Source organism: Carassius carassius, chromosome 17, assembly GCF_963082965.1.
Source record: "Carassius carassius chromosome 17, fCarCar2.1, whole genome shotgun sequence".
Lineage (NCBI taxonomy): Eukaryota > Metazoa > Chordata > Actinopteri > Cypriniformes > Cyprinidae > Carassius > Carassius carassius.
The window spans coordinates 14,502,806-14,522,307 of NC_081771.1; the positions used below are offsets into that span (position 1 = coordinate 14,502,806).

Genomic DNA, 19,502 nt, shown 5'->3' on the forward strand with positions numbered 1-19,502 from the left:
TGCTGTGATTCCAACATAAGCCATAATTGCACAGAATTTGGTACTTGTGTTTATACATGCATTTAGCATCATATAAAAGATGTCATATTATTTTCATTAAAATGTTTTACAGAACAAGTCATTTTAGTCACCAATAGTCAGCTCATAATTCAACCACCCCAAGAGGATTGTGGGCTAGTTGTCACACTTTTTACTCCAGTGAATATTTTTCTGGGTGGGGGATACTGAATAAATCAATTTCTGTGTAGGCACATGCCTTGAAGTCTTGGCCACTAAACATTTCTAATGTTATTGCCAAAGTAATAAGATAGACTTGACTACGCATTGATTTTTGCACATTATGGTGGAAGGGGAAATCTGTCTTTTAAAGCCTTTTTAATGATTTTGTTTCAAACCAACTTTGTATATAACTTGTCTAGACCTTATAATTACTTGGAAATATCCCATGTGCTACCTTACCTGTGTGACCACTAGTCCCAGTGTCTTCTAAATGTTAGTACTCCGTTATATTAATTATCCACATCATTCTCAGCCATTTATTTGCACGAAAGTGCGCCATTTTGTCTCTACGGTACTCTCTTTTTAGTATACCCATTATATAAAGTATACCCATTATAAACTTCAAACCATATTTCACATCTTTCACGTTGATATGGTGACTCCTTTTTATTTAATTAATTTTTTTAATATCATTGCATAGGTTGTCAGTGTAAATGAAGCAAAACAGTGGGATTTGCGGGGCAGGATTAAAATATGATCCTACTCCATTATGTTATCATCAGCCCATTACTGACCTACATTTAATTCTAATTAATATTATAATTATTATTAATATTGTATTGGAATTTGTTTGTTTTTATTTTTTATTATTATTATTTTTGGTAATCACCATAGACTGTATAAAAATATGGACGTAGTGTCCGTGACGTCACCCGTAGACTACTGAAGAGAGTTTTTGAAGCCTAAAGTATGTAGAGCGGGCCGTTACCATCTTGGCAGCGCGTCACCGCGCGACTCTCCCGGACAATCAAAAATGGGCAAAAAGGCGTGAGCTAGTTGCTGTAGCCACGCCCACCTAGCGCGACGGCAGTGTCAGCAGCGGCAATCTCCCTGTCACTCAAGTGGCCACGCCCTTAATTATGCAGAACTTTAAGTCTTAAAATAATTTAAACGGATGAGTTATAAAAAAATTCACCCCCCTCACAGTTGTCATGAAGGGCAAAATTAGCTATTTAGACCAAAATCATTTTTTGAACCAGGCTGTAAACATGTTTTTTCCTGCTGTAAAGTTGGGCATTTTAACATGGGGAGTCTATGGGACTGACTCCCTTTTGCAGCCAGCCTCAAGCGGCCAGTCGATGAATTGCAGTTTTAGTCACTTCCTTATTGGCCTCACGAGAGAGAGCGGGAGGTTGGCGCTCGGCAATCACACACACAACGGTCAAATAAGGTCACGTCAGTGACGTGCAGAGCATTCTTCTCGCGAGCTGACCCTGCCTGGGATTTGCATACAAGTTCATTAAGGCTGATCCTTGAATAATTTTAACCCGAACACGAGGTGTGAGCACACGGTGTGATTAGCAGAAAAGTGGAGCACTTCTGTTTAATTTGGGGTCATGCGAGAGACGTCATAATTTTCGGGAATCGATTCTTTTGAACGGTTTATTTCAAAGAACCGGTTCAAAAATGATTCATACTTTGCGTCCTGACGTTAAAAACTTACGTGTGATTTGCATTTAACAATTTGATTTACTTTACGACTGAAACCAAATGAAATGTTAATAATAAGAAGCTATTTATTAAAACTCAAATCAGTCATTCAAATCCTCATAGGCTAGTATCAGCTCATTCATTACGACTCCGGTCGATTCGTACCGATTCAGTGCGATTCGTTCAAACTGGATTAATAAATCAGTTCAACTGATTCATTGATAATAATTCGATTTGAAAGAACCATTTATTTACGAATCGAACATCGCTAGGCGAAGCTTTAGATAAAACCAGTTGCTCAAGTTTCCTTCTTCTCAAAATGTTGACATTACCGCAAGACAAAGTCTATCTGGTGAAACTTTCAAAAAACCGTTAAGTTTAATTATTGTTCTCCTGTTTCTGTTCCAAGTTTTCAGTGTTTACCTCTCAATAATACATATGCATGCATCATTTGTGAAATCAGACATTCGCGCATAAATGAATAAATCGCCCGTGGATTCACGATGCTTGGGACCACACACACATAATGACTCGAATACCGCCGCCCACGAACACTGCACACTCAGCGCTGCTCGCGGTGAGAACTGCGGAGTTCAAGGTTCCCATCACCCCTTTACATAAACACATGCGCGTCCCAGATGCGCGCTCTGCCCGCTCCAGCACTCGCTCGAGCGCCCACGCGCTACTTTTCTGAGCCATTGAAATATTCTGGTCTTTTCTCTCACTCCCACTCAGAGACGCGCTGAATCACTGCTTTAGTTCATGTTCAGGTAATTCAGATGAATGCATATGACATATATACGACACTGGACCTTCCCATATAGTGATGGGGGAAATTATCCGTTTGTTATGAATATTAATCCATGCAATGCATTAAGGATATTAAACTGACATTCGTATTTATAAAGCAATGCACTGGTGGTTTATGTTGCAATATTTCACATTTTATTGTGTATGTGTGATTTAAACCGCCACCTCCAAAATTGCACAGAAAAACTCATGTGTAATAATAATAAGAATAATCTAATAATAATAATGTGATTGTTATAATTATTCTCTGTGTCAAAAAAATAAGAATAAAATAAAATCCAAAAACTGAAAAAAAAAAAGTGCTATCCCCATTCTTAAAGAGTCAATGCAATCATCTGTAAATATTGTTGATGTGGGATGTGTAGCTGCTGAAACTCAAAGCGTTCATTCAGGGACATTATAAGGACTCCTGTGATTGAGTCTGCCAGGAGATGGCATTTAGCACACCCACGGCAGACGGCATAAGTCATTCATTCCACACCAGAGACAGTGTATAAGGAGTCAAAAGATCTGTCAGGCATGCAAGATTTTCTGCAGGCATGCCTTTAGATATTTCTGCCATACACAGTCTCTCCAAGTATACAGACTAAATTATTTTTGAGCTATAAATGTCAGCACGTCCATACAGTTTATTTAAGCTTTCATGCAACCATGTTATAAACAATTAGTTTAAAGCATACGTTTTTAGACACATTATTGGCAGTACAATGTTTGCTCTGTCAATAAAAATAGTTCTGAAAGCAGTCAAAGCAGGAAAAATGTTGTGCAACACACAGCAGTGGTATTGTAACTAAGGCTACGTTCACACTGCAGGCTGAAATGAGCCAATTCCGATTTTTTTGCCCCTATGCAACCTGTATCTGATCTTTTCATGACAGTCTGAACGACACAGATCCGATCTTTTCAAATGTGACCCAGGCCACTTGGGTATGTGGTCCTGAATCCGATACGTATCCGATCTTTTGAAATGCGACCTCCGTCTGAACGGCCAGGCCACATGTATCCGACCTGTACGTCATTGATACGCTACAAACGTCATAATTCTGCGTTGAAGTAGGCGGGAACAAGAAGATAAACAACAACCATGGCGGACGATGCTGCTGAGACCAGTCAATGGTCTGTATTAGTGAAGCCACTCACATCAGTATCCCACCACTCCTGGCTGCGACTCTGCACCCACACGTTTCTCTGTACCGACGTTGCTAACACTGCTCCACAAAACGCCATGGCCAAAAACCTTGCTCTCCTCCTCCTTTTTAATTTTCTTCTTAAAACGAGAAGATTGTAATTGTGCTGGCTCCGTTAAAATAACTTTAATATTGCAAAAAGAGCTCCGCTGTTGACTACACTGTTGTTGACATCCATGTTTAACGTTAGCTACTTCCGCAAACAACGAGTGACGTCGTTGACCGTTGAGTACTCTTCTGCGCATGCGGGTCACTTCTGGGTCATTTCACGTTCACACAGGAGATCACAAAAGGTCGCATTTAATTGGAAATGTGAACGGCCTTGCAAAAAAATTTAAGCATTAAGCCCTGCAGTGTGAACGTAGCCTAATAAGCAAGTCAGTTGAGTGAATGATTCCGTAAAGAGACACTTGTCGCTACCTACTGGCATTACAATGTAACAGAACGGGTCACTGAAAAAACTGATGAAAACACAAGCAGAGGTAGTTATAGGTAGCCTACAAGTGAAAAGTTGGATCGCTGAGTTGGAAATTGATAGCCTAATGTTCTGTTACAGGTTGATATTAGTTCATTTGGAACTAAAAAAAAGCCTAGGAAAATATCAGGATAAAAACACACATTTACCATTGAGCTCAGTTAAGTTTTGTGGGTGAAATCCAGTCATTCCAGCATCAATCTTCTCTTTTCTCTTTTTTTTTTTTTTTTTTTTTAAGTGACGTGACATTCAGCCAAGTAAGGTGACCCATACTCAGAATTCGTGCTCTGCATTTAACCCATCCAAAGTGCACACACACTGTGTACACACACCCGGAGCAGTGGGGAGCCATTTATGCTACTGCGCCCAGGGAGCAGTTGGGGGTTTGATGCCTTGCTCAAGGGCACCTAAGTCGTGATATTGAGGGTGGAGAGAGAACTGTACATGCACTCCCCCCACCCACAATTCCTGCCGGCCCGAGACTCAAACTCACAACCCTTTGATTGCGAGTCCTACTCTCTAACCATTAGGCCACGACTTCCTCAACTGGGAGTTTCGCGCGTGGGCTAAAAACTTTCCCATGCAGTTTGTGAATTCACAGTGCTGACCAAAAAAAAAAGCTGTTTGTTTTGAAAAGGGACTTTTGTGTGAGCTGTGCTTTAAGATGTATTTGCGAAATTTTGTGAGGAAAAACTAAACAAAAACAGTTTTCAGTTGTGTAGCGATATACGAAGCACCGTTGGTCAATGCTGAGTAACCAAGAACCAGTTGCGAAATTTGGCATGGGAAAATCTTTCATCCTCATACAAAATTCTCAATCCCAATCTCATGGGAATTCCAAATCACGTGGATTCCGATGAAAAAACTGCAAAAAATTGCTAAAAACTATGACAGCGCCTTTAAACGTATGCAAATGTACCTATGTATTAATTTGTTGAATTTTAATAATGTGAAAAGAAAGAAAGTTGTGACACTTGCCAAGTATGGTAACCCATTCTCAGAATTGGAAGTGCACACACACAGCAGTGAGAAGTGAACACACACCCGGAGCAGTGGGCAGCTATAGATCCAGCGCCCGGGGAGCAACTGGTGGTTCAGTACCTTGCTCAAGGGCACTTCAGCCATGGCTATTGAGGGTGGAAGAGAGCGCTGTTCATTCACTCCCTCCCACCTACAACTCCTGCCAGCCCCGAGACTCAAACCAGCAACCTTCAGGTAACTAGTCTAACTCTCTAACCATTAGGCCACAGCTGCCCTATACTGAATTACTACAATAGTGTAATGTGATACACTATTGGTCGATTTGCGTAAATAAATGAACACCAGATATACCTATTCCTTACTAATGTTTTACATTTAATTACAAAAGATCTGTTACTAGAAATATTATTACATTATCATCCCAATGTTATGCTGTTTTATTGTTATTATTTATTGTTGCTATCTTAAATTGATATGATATTTATTGTCAGTATTTTTAATATGATACTGTCCTGTTAAGAAGGGCAAAAGAGACTAATAGTCAGAATGTGTTTAGTTTTCCATCGGTGGAGGTCGCCAGCTGTACTGTGCTGGGGCTCATCCACACTTACTTTGAAGAGTGCCGTCGATGGGTTTGACTCAAAGCACAGACACCCACCTATCCGCTCCGCTCTCTGCGACTCACTTTCCACCGAGCGCTTCAAGATGGCGGCCGCTTCATCCATCCAGCCGCCGAACGTGCACGCGATAAAGCGGGAAAATTCACCCCATCCGGAGTCCGACAGTCCCGCGAGCCGACATGAAGAAGACGCAGCATCCGAGGGGACCACCATCCTCAGAGATCTACCGGAACTTGATCCCGAGGAGATCGAGAAACGGCTGGAGAAAACTCGCAGAGAGCTGAGCAACAGGAGGAAGATCCTTATTAAGAACCTGCCACAGGATACAACCAACCAGGTAAAGAGATTTACATACATCAGCCTGACAGGTGAAAGTTACACTGCTCACTAGTGCATGGAGCAAAAGGGCTTTTCAAGAGCTTTTCTTAGCATTTTAAGTATGGTAGTTCGTTTATTAGTCAAGATACATAAATGAGTTTTATTATTCCATGAATTTGTTTGCATCTAACATATGTAACGTTACGTTAGATAGTTAAGTGCACCATGTACGACAGCGACAGTTAATATGTTTCAGGCAACATAAATAAATAAAATTACAGACACACATCAGTTCTAAGAAAGTTAAATTAAAATCATTATTAGTTTGAAACACGGATATTGAGCGTCGCCTATGTAAACGTAAACAGTTCAAATTAAGTGACCTTGAAAGAAATGAATGAATAGAGCAGTGCTCAAAACTTTTACGTTCATCATCGGGAAAAACTGTCGGTTTAACCGTTTGCGCGCGACCCATAACGTTATCTGCCTTTAAACAAACACCAAATTTCTATTGTAGAAGCACCACTGAAGTGAAACGAAAACAAATAAGCGGAAAATATGCAGTAAAATAACAGCCCGACGGCACCTTTGGATGACCGCGCTCTGTCTGTAACAGCCGCTCCCGTCTCTCCGTCTCGATCTAGTTCAGCGTCTATCAACTCTTTCGTTTTATGTGTCCCCACAACCTAATAAATGCGACTCAAATACTCGTCCATTAACCATATGCAGCGTAATATATGTTCCGTGTAACTGGGTACATACTAGACTGGCTTCGAAATGAACCGAGTATAATAACACTCTACAAAAACGCAGCGAGTTTAATAAGCCCTATTGGGATTTTTTTAAATGTTTTATTTTTATATCTAATGTTTTTTTTATGTCATACTTTACTAATCGTTCCTTATTGTAACTGCTATTATATTGAATTTAGAGTAGCGTACGACTCGTTTGCTTATTAATGTTTCCTCCATGGTTGTGGCTGGATCGATGTTGTCTGGAGGCATGTTTGCTCATGACTGAGATCCGGCTGAAGGCGTGCAGGCAGAGAGAACAGCACAGCGGTGAGCTCAACTCTGAGTGGGAGATTTTCATATTCAGCCAGCTGAGGTGGCTGCTGCCGATGGCATTTCCTACAGAGTTTTCCCACATTATTACTGTCAGTAAACATGCCGGATACCTGGGTCCTTGAGGGAGGTGTAATATTACCCCAGCTCCAAGAGATGAATGCAGTTAATATCTAATTGTCAGTATGTGCTGAACAGATGACAATGCACTGTACGTTTGCACTACCAGTGCACAAAACATTAACTTTTCGGTTAGGTTGTGCGGAGTATGCAGTAGCATTCGTTTTGACTGATTCACATAGCCTGTTCTGCATTCTGTATTGGGGACACCTATAACCTTAGACAGCATGGCAGTGAGTAACAGTTTGCAGAAGAGTGTCAGGTGCACACCACCGCTGTGATCAGGTCACAGAGTAGCAGCTTATCACTGAGAACACATGTCAGGCAAAGCAGCTCGGTCTCTGTTTCTGTCTGTGTCCCTCATTCATACATACACAATCACTCTGCTCCTTATTCTGAATAATTTAGGAGCAGGTCGGTCACAGGTTTGGGCAGGAGAAATGTCAGAAATGCACTCTGCTGATTGGCTGTTTTTCAGGTGACAACGTATTTTGGGTGATCTCATCCTCTCCACATTGTTGAGCTCTATCCACTCTTCCACAGGTTTGTTATTGGTTTGGGTGTCAGTAGCAGATGTTCAGCAGTGGAGTATGGGAAGTGTGTGTTCTCTATGAATACTCAACACTACATACACACTAACAGATGGTTTGGGCGATATAAGCAAAACATGTATCATACTATTAATGATCGTTTATATTAATATTCTATCTCATGAACCATATATTTGGTTCAGAAAATAATTAAAATCATCAAAAGGGTTTTAGTAATTTTGTTGTTTTTGTCATTGATATTAATTACATCAAGTTAAAATAAAGGAAAATAGGAAATCCTGAATTAGCTAAAATACAATAAATGTAAGGATTTTTATGTTTGACCTTTTTTTCTTCTTTAAAGTAATGGTAATCTGTCATTTGTAAATATATAAATGTAAAGTCGTTTGAATGCTTATTCCCTTCTACAGAAGGGCATTTTGCAAAACTTGACACAAACAGTCCTTAAATTCAGTATATCCCCTTCCCCCAAATAAAAATGTATTTAAAACTTGTCAATATTTGGAGTAAATGTGTATTCCGATATTTGTTTAAGTTTGCTAAGAGCTCAGAAATAGCTAGTGTTTTATATAATATTTGAGCTGTAGTCACTTTAGAGGTCATTGTATACTGTTTACATAGTGTTGCTGGCTAGAATAAATTGTTTTCCTTCCCCTTCCTTCTGAAGATTAGTTTCTATCTGGTTTCAATTTCTCTCTGTTCTGTCTGACCTCGTATAACCTTGGCTATTGACTCGGGTCACAACAGACCAAATAAAAGCTCTATATCTGTGTCAGTCTGTTTCACCCCAATATCTGACCTTACTGTGTGCACAAACCCTTAACTTTCATAATGTGTCTGTTGGAGTGTGAGACAGCAGTCTGACCAGTCAAACCCATCTAAAATACAGTGAATGTCATCTGTATCTCTAAATCAGTGAGCATCAGTGTGATCTGCCATTACAAAAGCTGTTGATTTTACACATGCTGCATACTGGTGTAAATACACTGTAGGGATACACAGACCTTATATTTGTTTTATTTATTTATACGTTGAATTATTATTTAGTGCCTATGTCATATATGTGTGGTTTAGGATACATAGCAAGACGAGAAGTTTAGTAAAAGACAGTCACTAGAGTGAAAATTACAAATGCACAATTTGCATTTTTTGCACATTGCAGAATAAAAGTGAAAAAGCAGTATAGTGAATATTGCTGGTTTTGTAGTGATATATAGTAGTAACTAGCAGCTTTCATCAGTGTCACAGGCTTTACAACACGTTCACACAACATTACACATCTCATCCTGGCCGTGTCTTCTCAGAGACAACAAAGCGTCTGAGTTCTCAGCAGTAGAAAATGATCAACACGTGAGCATATTTATACTCTTACTCTGATAAATTACTCTCTTTTGGTTTTAACTCGTCTTTTAGTTTTAAATCCCCTTGTTAACAGACTGTCTGTAAAGCATTTGATTAAGTCACATGCAGCATGACCTGTGTTTCATTGGTGAACAGGCACAGAGACATTAATCAAGGGCAGTAACCCCCCTTCCTTCTGTTAGCCTTCAACCGTCCAAAATGTTCAGTTGAATCATTGTGGGCCGAAGCTGGTTCTGACAGTGTGATCCATATCTAATTGTATATAGATGCTCACTCAGGCTTTCTGTCCATTTATGGGCCATTACAATGCATGTGTGTAATGCGCTGTGTTAAGAGAAAGCCATAAGTAAGGCAGACTTGTGTGAAAAGTGTCTTGTTGACTCTAATTAGAAGCAGAGCTCTTTGAAATGGCAAAGAAAATGAATTAGACAAAATGTACTTCCATTTACCAAAGTACTGTACAGGATGTGAAGTTGAAAAAAAAAGTAGTTTATGTGATATATATAACATATAAGAATGCATGTCACTGCTTAATTTTCTATGGTTTTCATACATATTAAAGGAAATAAATGTGTTAATAGTTCGACAGATATGACTATTAAGGTATCTCAAATACTCATGTCTGTCTTTCATCATTTAATCACAATCATGTCATTCCAAAACTGTATGGACCTTTTTTTTTTTTTTACATTTCCTTGTTTTTAAGAAGCAGATGTAAACGTAGTTGGGTGAGCTTCTATAGTGGTCAGTGCGAGACTACATATATTTTTTTCTCCATTTGCTCAAACAGCAAAACAAAAACTCAACGGTAGAGTTTTCATGACTTTTAAAAAGGGGAAAAAACAAGATTGATAACATCAGTCAGAAGAGAGAACAATGTCAAATTTACCATCACTCCCACAGCCGCTGTATTAAAAACACCCTCACACCAGAATTAACTTGTTTTTCATGATTTGATGCAAAGGTAATATACTGTAATACGAATAGTGTTATAAATGTACATACAATACAAAAGAAAATATAAAATCTTTGCACAATTTACGATGCTGATGACCTTTGAAATGCGTAATCTGTCTGAGAACAGGTTTCATTGCTTTTTTTCTTCTGCGGAAAGCAAAAATAGATGTTTTGAACAATATCCAAACTGCTGTTGTCCATGCAGTGAAATACAGTGACCAGGGATCTGTCTCCTGAAAGAACAAAATATAAACAAAACCATAGAAGGTTCATTAAAGGGTGTCATATCACATTCCGTCATCATTTACATAATTTACCCTCATGCCCCAATCCCAAAAATATTTGTCTGTCTTTGAAACACAAATGTAGATATTTTTAATGAAACCTCCACTAAAAGTCCATGTAAAGAAATCTTTGAAGTAAGTATTGTAAATGTAATTTATTATGAATCGAGTGGTCTTTTGTAGTTTTTATGTTTTCATTTACATTAGTGCATATACGTAGAGCACATCAAATATGGTAAACGGAAGCTCTTGCTTGACGTGCAAGAACCAATGAGGTTTGTCCTTGACAAGCACGTTTGAGTTTCCACAAGAACCAAATTTTGTTCTTATGCATCCAGCAAATACAGTTCAGCTTTTGTTTAACATATTTGATGTGCATTGATCAGTGTTTATGTGTAAATGAATGCCTAAATTAAATCGGCTCATCCAATAACCTGTTCATGTCTCTTCAGAAGACATTGAATTGCTCAATTACACAATTTTAGGTCCTAAATGTGTGTCCTTCTGGATGTTCCTTATGACCAGCTAGAGAAAACACAAAGCCAGTGTGGGCACCTCTGGTTTATCTCTGTTAACACACGCTCAGGATGTGACAGCAGGGCCTGCTGTGTGCATATAAGAAATAAGGAAGAGATTTATGAGACAGCGTATGTGTGTGTTTATCTGATGGATAACAGCGGACACTCCGGTTCTTTGTGTGACTGCAACTGGAAATCTTATTCTCATGGCCACACCTTCATTGTATTGATTTTTTTTAATAATGATAAAAGAACAAATTTGTACTGAATTTATTATCACTGAATCTTTGATATTTTATGTTTTTCATGTGTTTCACCAGAAATATGTTTATACACCTTTATTTGATTTGAGAAAATAAAGAAACCCTTCTGAAAGAGACATTTTATGTCTCATATTGTCTCTAAATGATGGCTGGACACCAATTACAACACATAATGTGCCAACGTTCTTTCCTCACACAAATTAAATCATCAGCAATTACAATATATATGCATGCAAGAAATTATTTCCATATAAAGTTAACACATTATTAAAACAGTAATGGATTTCTACTAACCTCTAGTATGAGGCTATACATTTATATATTACTAAGTCATATTTTGTTTAAATTTCTGCTGCAATAGAGACCCACTTTTCAGAAAGAGTCCTTACTACAGAGTACAGCACAATAATGCAGTTGATAAATATAGCCTACTACTGTATGTAGTGCATTTTTGATGCGATTGTTTTTTTTTTTTTAATTATTATTATAAAAAATTGTATTGTAGTGTATCAGCTGGGTATGACAGCGGTAGTCTTTCTCTGATACAATTTTGATTATTTAATGCTGTTATATAGCTTATAATATATAAAGATTATTTACAATTTTAGCTTCAGTTCCACACCGGGCTTCCATTTACTTACCAGTAAATGAAAGAGGAACAAAGCTCAGCCAATCAAATTTGAGGAACTAACTGATAATAATATATATTTGTGTAGCGAAAAACAAAATTTGCTCACTTTTTCTCTCTTCATTTTCCCCAGGAGGTCCATGAAATTCTACACGAGTACGAGCTCAAATACTGTTTTGTGGACCGGAACAAAGGAACAGGTAATTGGCCTCCTTCAGTCATGCTACTGCTCTCATGTTTCTAATGGTTCTCTTCCACCCGAGCCATCAGAATCCAGACCTCTCGAAAAACACCACACATTTGCCTACTTAACACACCAGAGATGTTAATTTCATGTGGTGCTGAATGAGCACTTACAGAGAATTGTTCTATCTTGATAAAAGGTCTCAGCTCTGTAACTGCAAAAATATTGCCTGTTTCTTTGAAGTAAAGAGAAGCTTTGAGGATTTTTGAGTTTGTACATTCTGTCACTGTGTTGATTTGTCCTCTTTCTATTTTTGTTCTGTACAATTAGATTTAGATGAATTAGATAAGCAGTGCATTTTAGATTTCATATATAATTTTAGCTTCATTATAATTGAATAATAAATTAAAATGTAATATTATTTTAACTTCAGTCCATCACTTAAATTAATGATCTAATACGTCCTACTTCATCTGGATTCCAGACAATTTGAAAGCTCAGGGTGACTTCCGAAACAAACCAAGCTTGTCATTCATGCTGAAAAACAATTTTAAGTCTAACATATGGTAATAAATTCTTGAAGATAAATAAGGGAAGATAAACAAAATGCTCTGAAGTTAAGCAAAAGTGTTTCACAGCCTGAATAAAAAGAAAAAGCTTGCTTACTTGGAACTGGAAGATTTAGTCATACTGGGAAATGTATATATATATATATTATATTCACACTCCTCCATGCCTCAGAAATGTAAACAAACAGCACAGACACATAATTTTCCGGACTGCCTAAATTTGGCACAACCTTTTACCAAGTCAGATCAGGAAACAAGGGTGTAGTATATGTTTAGACTTGTTCATGATGTGCAACCAATGTAGTATCTTTTTTTTCCATGTATTGATCCAAATCAAATAGCATTTTACTTTCAGAAAATCGTTTTTAAATATTTCAGCTACTGTAATTATGACAGTTCCTCTTTTAAATGCAGCAATCCTCTCTGAATGTTGCTGTGATGGTAGCAACAAACCTTTCATCAAAATTTAGTTCAAAATAGTAGACGCAAACCTGGCCAAATGTTCAACATTCTCACATTTTTAGAACTGTTATGACATATATAGGACTAGCAGTGTCTTGAAAAGTGCCACAAGCAACTTGCTTTGAAATATTGTTGAAAAATCAGCTCTAATTTCAAGATGTGGAAGGCTGAGTTAAAATGTTCTAGCATCATTTGGCATATGTTCATGCAATGAAAAATTGTGAATGATCAAAGCTGGAATGCTTCAGTGTAATAGGGTTCATCAGAAGTGAAATCTATTCTGAGTTGCATAAAGTGATGTAGCCAAGTAGGATGTGTTCCTGGATCAACATTCTGTATTTACATACATATTTTCTTAAATATAATACATGCACGTGTTTGTATTTGTATATCCATAATAAATATACACAATACACACATATATAATGTACACAAAAACGTCTCAGGTTACGCATGTAACCATAGTTCCTCGAGAATGAGACGCTGCATCGGAGAATGCTTCGGGAACGCCTCCAGCATGACCAGCTCTGAATCACATGTGTAATAAGTCCAATGGATGGGCGAGATGTCATAGGTGGGTGACATCAGAGACCATGAAGCTTAAAAGCATGTGCAGCAAAGCCAGCATTAGCCTCTAGGAATGAAGCAAGCGCCAGCAGAGATGCAGGAAGTGTGGCACTGCGACGCAGCGTCTTGTTCCTTCAAGGAACCATGGTTACATGCGTAACCTGGGCGTTACTCTTCAGGAACTCGAACTGCGCCGAAGAACGATTTGCGAATGAGAATGCCCACGCCACCAGAACCTGCACAGCTAGGGTGAGAGAACTAAAGATACTGGAGTGGCTTGCATATCTAAGCCATAGAACCTGACAAAGGTTAAGGGCGTGGACCAACCCGCAGCATTGCAGATGTCCCGCATAGAGACACCTGCTAAGAAGGTCTTAGAGGCTGCCACACTTCTAGTGGATTGAGTCTTGACCCCCAAGGGTGAGGGGGGATCAGAGGACTCATAGGCTATAGAGATGGCATCTACTATCCACTGACTGAGGGTCTGTTTTGTAGCGGGAAGACCTCTCTTAGGGGAAATATAGGAAACGAACAACTGGCCCGCCCTTCTCTACAGGGCAGCTCTGTGGATGTATTAAGGACAATTAAGCTTCTTCTGGTCTGGCTCCCTGAAGGGAGGAGGACTGAAAGCCTGGAGTACGACAGGCTATGGTGTAGAAGAGGGGACCTTAGGAACATACCCCACTTCAGGGTAGAGAAATGCTTTGGCCAGACCGGGTGCAAATTCTATATAGGAAGGGGCCACGGAGAGGGCCTGCAGGTCCTCAACTCTCTTAAGAGAAGATATCGCCAGCAGAAAAGCAGTCTTTATAGTAAGGTAATGATCAGAAATCTCCTCAATTGGCTATGGAGCCAATAACACCACAACCAGGTCCCACGTAGGGACACAAGAACGTACAGGAGGCCTCAGTCTCAGCGCACCATGGAGGACATGTGTAACTAGGGCGTGTCTTCCCATTGACTGGCCACCGAAAGGGGCGTGGTAGGCCGCAATGGGCGCCACGTTGACCTTCAGAGTGGAGTAGGTCAACCCTGTGGAGATATGGACCTGCAGGAACTCCAGCACTGTACCAACCAGGTAGTTAACTGGGTTGATCTGGCGGTCTTCGCTCCAAGAAGTGAAAAGTTTCCACTTCAAGACATACAGTTTCCTCATGGAGGGAGCTTTGAATTGGAAGATAGTCTCAACAACCTTGGTTGAGAGACAGGAAGCTATGAGTTGTGCCCACTCAGAGGCCACACCCATAACTTCCACCACTACAGGCGGGAATAGAATATAATGCCCTCTGCCTGTGAGAGGAGATGCTTCCTGATGGGAATCTCCCATGGAGAGCCATCGAGGAGCGAAATCAGGTCCGAGGCTTGGCCAGAATGGGGCTACTAGCAGCAGACAGACCCCATCCCGGCACACTCTCTCCAGAACTCCTGGGAGCAGAGCGATCGGGGGAGAGGCGTACAGACGAAGCCTCAGCCATGTCTGTGCCTTGGCATCCAGCTTCACTGGGGTCAGAGAGTACCAGAGGGGACAGTGCGATGTCTCTTGAGTCACAAACAGATCCACCTGAGCCTGGCCAAAAACTCTCCAAATCTGCTTCACCACCTCAGTGTGAAGCCGCCATTCCCCGGGCCTTGGCCCCTGCCTTGACAGGATGTCTGCTCCCATATTGAGGTGCACAGGAATATGAACTTCTCTCAGCATGAGGAGTTTGTCCTGAGCCCATGCAAGAATCTGGTGTGGCTGCCTGTAAAGGGGGCATGAACGGAGACCTCCTTGGTGGTTGATGTAAGAGACCACTGATGTGTTATTGGTACGCACCAACACATGGCAGCCTCTAAGGTCCGGGAGGAAATGTTTCAGAGCTCGAGACACGACCAGCATCTCCAGGCAGTTGATGTGCCACATGAGATGGCGACCACTCCACAGACCGCGGGCAGGGTGGCCACTCATGACCACACCCCAGCTTGTGAGGGACGTGTCCGTCGCTAGCGTTATGCGGTGACAAGGAGTTCCCAGCACCAGAACCTGAAACAAGAACCAAGGCTTTCTCCACATGTCCAATGCACGTACTGTAGCCATCGCTGCGTGACCTTGATCATGGGTTTCCCCTAGGAGAGAACCCCTTGGTCTTGAGCCACCACTGTAGGGATCTCATGTACAGCAGGCCAAGAGGTATCACATTGGATGCAGTTGCCATCAGACCCAGCAGTCTCCGAAACTGCTTGACAGTGAGTGACCGGCCTTCTCTCACTCTGACGACTGCGGTGAGGACCGACTTGATCGGAGCAGGTGACAAACAGGTGGAAAACTGTGTGTATACCCACCAGTAATGTAACGCGGGCAGGGAGGAACATACAGCTTGAAACGATGCATGCCCTTGCCCAGTTTATGCTTTGTCTTATCTCATGTTTTGGACATGTTTTGGACAAAATTAAATAAGACTTACAAACGAATGTCAGACTGACACACACACAGAGCACTCAAAACATAAGTGAATACTTTGAAAATGTATCGAAAGACCAATGGATAATGTTTTTTAATAATAAAAAAAGTATGTTAATAACAGTATGCTTTGTGTTTTAATACAATATACTTATTTTTAATAAATTAAAAATTCAAATATTTTTAATACTGTTTACATTCAGTATACAGTATTTATTTATGCATTTGCTATTGGGGCAAACCGGAATACTTTATATATATATATATATATATATATATATATATATATATATATATATATATAAACATCAGGGCCTGAATTTTGTTTTGGAAAATGGGGGGAATTCCCCCTTTAGGTGGGTCTTGTGAGGGAGTGAGGGTATTTTTTACAACTACAATCATCCAACCTAAATGTTTTGTTGCCCAGTTTGTGTTTTACAATTTATAATGTTGTTGATTCATATTTATTTTTTGAGATTTTTCTGAATTGATTTTATTTGAACTAAAAAAGACAAGTAAACAGTCAGTAATAAAATAGGAATAGATTAATGACAAGCAATGGCACAAACTAAAATTAACTTTGCTTTAAGTTTTTCAGGTAGGTTTAACAGTAAGTTTAACTGGTAAGTCTTCAATGTATAAATAAACATTAATGACAGAGCAGCATGTTTATTTAGGCAGTGGTAGTACCAAAAGTACAGATAGCTTACCAGAAAATTACTTTGGTAGAAGTTGAAGTCACCGTTTAGAATATTACTTAAGTGAAGGTCTTAAAGTATTTGATATTTATTATACTTAAGTACGAAAAGTATTTTTTAAATCTTAAACCTACTTAAAGGGTTAGTTCACCCAAATATTAAAATTATGTCATTAATAACTCACCCTCATGTCGTTCCAAACCTGTGAGACCTCCGTTCAGCAAGATTGTGCTCATTTCTAACTATTTCTTCCATTTCATATTTTTGGGTAAGAATAAGAAGCACTTCATCCGGTACTTAGTGTCTTTCATTTCTGGAATCGGCATCTGACATAGCATTTAGCCAACAGTTTATGTATCTCAGAGGGGGCATGGATTCATTTAAACTTCAGTTACAGATGCATAAATAGGCTTAATGATTTGTTTTTAACATAAAACGTTGAATACTGATATTTGAAATAATTTAAAACATGGAAGAAAAAAATTGTTAAAATGTGAAATTAAAACCGGCAGTAGATGACAGCAAGTGAATGTTAATGAGTGAGTCACTGAGATTCAACCGATTCATTCAAACGGCTGATTCATTCAGAAACAAAGCATTTGACCGTGTTAATGAGTGAATCACTGAATCATTTATTCAACCGATTCGTTCAAAAAGCTGATTTATTCAATAAGTAAACACCGTACATTGCTCAGAGATGCAAAACAGTGATGTAATCTTTGTTTGGACCTACTTTCATAGGCAAAATTTTGCAAAAACAAGCAATATTATGTCTAAAATGTAAGTCACTTATTGCTTTACTGACCTTTTATAAAATGGTTATTAAATGTGATTATGCATCTGCAGAAAAACGGTACTCTTTGTGTGATATAGATTAAGTTAACTAGGCCTAAATTAAATGATATAAATATAAAAAGCTTACAGAAGAAATATTGCCGTCTACAATTTAGAATGCCAGGAATATTGAGTTTTAATACACTAATAAATTAATGTGCGTGCACTCGGTGTATGATTTGGTGATATAGACTACTTGATAACGTCAGATTGCACATCTTTACAACAACAATTACCTTATCATTGCAGACGATGCTGTATATCGCACACCCCAGCCTCGACTTGAGTGGAAAAGGGAAATCATCCACGCACTTGTTTGCATGAGCAAAAGTGTTTAGGAGTCTAACTTGCAAACGCCAGACCACTGATAGGTCAAACATGCTTTCCTGCAGTCTGTGTTCTTTTTTTGTAATAAGTAACTAATATACTTACAGGAAATGTATCGGAGTAGAAGTATACATTTTAATTAGGAAATGTAGTGGAGTAAAAGTAAAAGTTGTCTGAAATATAAAAACTGAAGTACAGATACTCCCAAAAAAAAGTTTAAGTACTGTAACGAAGTATTTTTACTTTGTTACATTACAACACTGTATTTAGGTTGCGGTCTCTTTAAGACCTCATGCACGGATCAAACTGTTACACAAATGTTTTTTTTTCTCAACTGTTAACATTAACGTAATAGCCTGTATAATGACAATGTTTAATATTAATCGACTGTTTACATGAATACTCATCAAGATGGGCACTTTGTCCATTTACACGTGAAGGCGCATACTCTCAGATACTCTCAGCGTCTCTATGTGCCCATGTTTTGGGTGTGAGGCTCACAGAAAGGGTCTCACAGTCACAGAGCGTTCAAGTACCGAATTGAGCACTTGAATGTTTAAAATTGTAAGACTCGAAAGCACGTGCAAATGATACATTCCATTATCTGTTGCAAGCATCTTTCATGTTGAAATATTTGCGTGAATTTCCCGCATTACAAGCGGGATATTTAAAAGTATATATTTATATATTTGTCATAGTTCTCTTACGAGAGCTCTCTCGTACTGCGTCTTAGCTAAGACGCTACGGGAAAAGTCTCTTTTCACGAAATACTGAAGCAAAAAATTATCCTTAATTTTGTATTTTTGTAAAGCGCATTTGCAGCAGTACACAGCCATAGGCGAGACGGCTCGCTCGCTCATTGGCTTGTTCTGCGGCAACTGCACAGCCTATCGAGCGCAGGCTGATGCAACATCAGACCAATAAGGGCGCTTCGCGCCCTTCTTGCCACTTCCCGCCGAAACGGGTGTGGCCCAACCTATAAAAGGAGCTCGAAAAGGCTGACTCACCTGATTTTTCATCTCTTCAGCGAAGCTCACACATCGCTGGATCACGAGGAAGCAAACGCCGTCTGGAAGAGCATATCAGCAGGACGAGCCATCCTGAAGCCGCTGGCACCGCCGCCTTCCACTGCCGTTCCTGCTGCGCTATCCGGTGCCCATATCCTTTATAATCCTTGTTCTGTGATATTCTGTGTGTGTGTTCGCCCTGCGACGCACATTCACAAAAGAGCTGCGTCTTTTTAAAGATGCCTTCGTGCGGCTCGTGCAGAACCCCGCTCAGCGAAGGAGATCATCATGTCATCTGCGTCTCCTGTATGGGTGAAGACCATGCAGCGCTCGCGCTCGCTGATGGCGGATGTCCTCATTGCGAGTTGATGCCTATGGTGACTCTGAGGACTCGCCTGGCATCCTTCTCGAAGCCTGCATCATCCGCTGCGCCGCAGCGCCGTAAGAAGCGCCGCTCGCAGCGCCTACCAGAACCGCCTCCAGCTCGGCCGAGCTCGCCGGTTCCCTCCGCTTCGCCGGTCTCCCCTGCATCGCTTCCCGATGCTCAGCGTCCGCTGCTTGCCGAC

The 19,502-nt window shown here is 39.9% G+C and overlaps 1 protein-coding gene and 1 long non-coding RNA gene across 2 annotated transcripts in view; one reads left to right on the forward strand and one right to left on the reverse strand.

Moving 5' to 3' along the window:
• The window catches only part of LOC132161174 (uncharacterized), a 410,674-nt gene that overhangs the window by 200,140 nt on the left and 191,032 nt on the right, over positions 1-19,502 (reverse strand). The gene's annotated exons all lie outside the window — the stretch shown is intronic.
• The window catches only part of raver2 (ribonucleoprotein, PTB-binding 2), a 74,478-nt gene continuing 60,783 nt past the window's right edge, over positions 5,808-19,502 (forward strand). The window contains exons 1-2 of the mRNA XM_059571011.1: positions 5,808-6,120; positions 11,982-12,048. Of these exons, the coding sequence (XP_059426994.1) occupies positions 5,869-6,120; positions 11,982-12,048 (319 nt within the window). The 5' untranslated portion in view covers positions 5,808-5,868. The remainder of the gene's footprint in view (positions 6,121-11,981; positions 12,049-19,502) is intronic.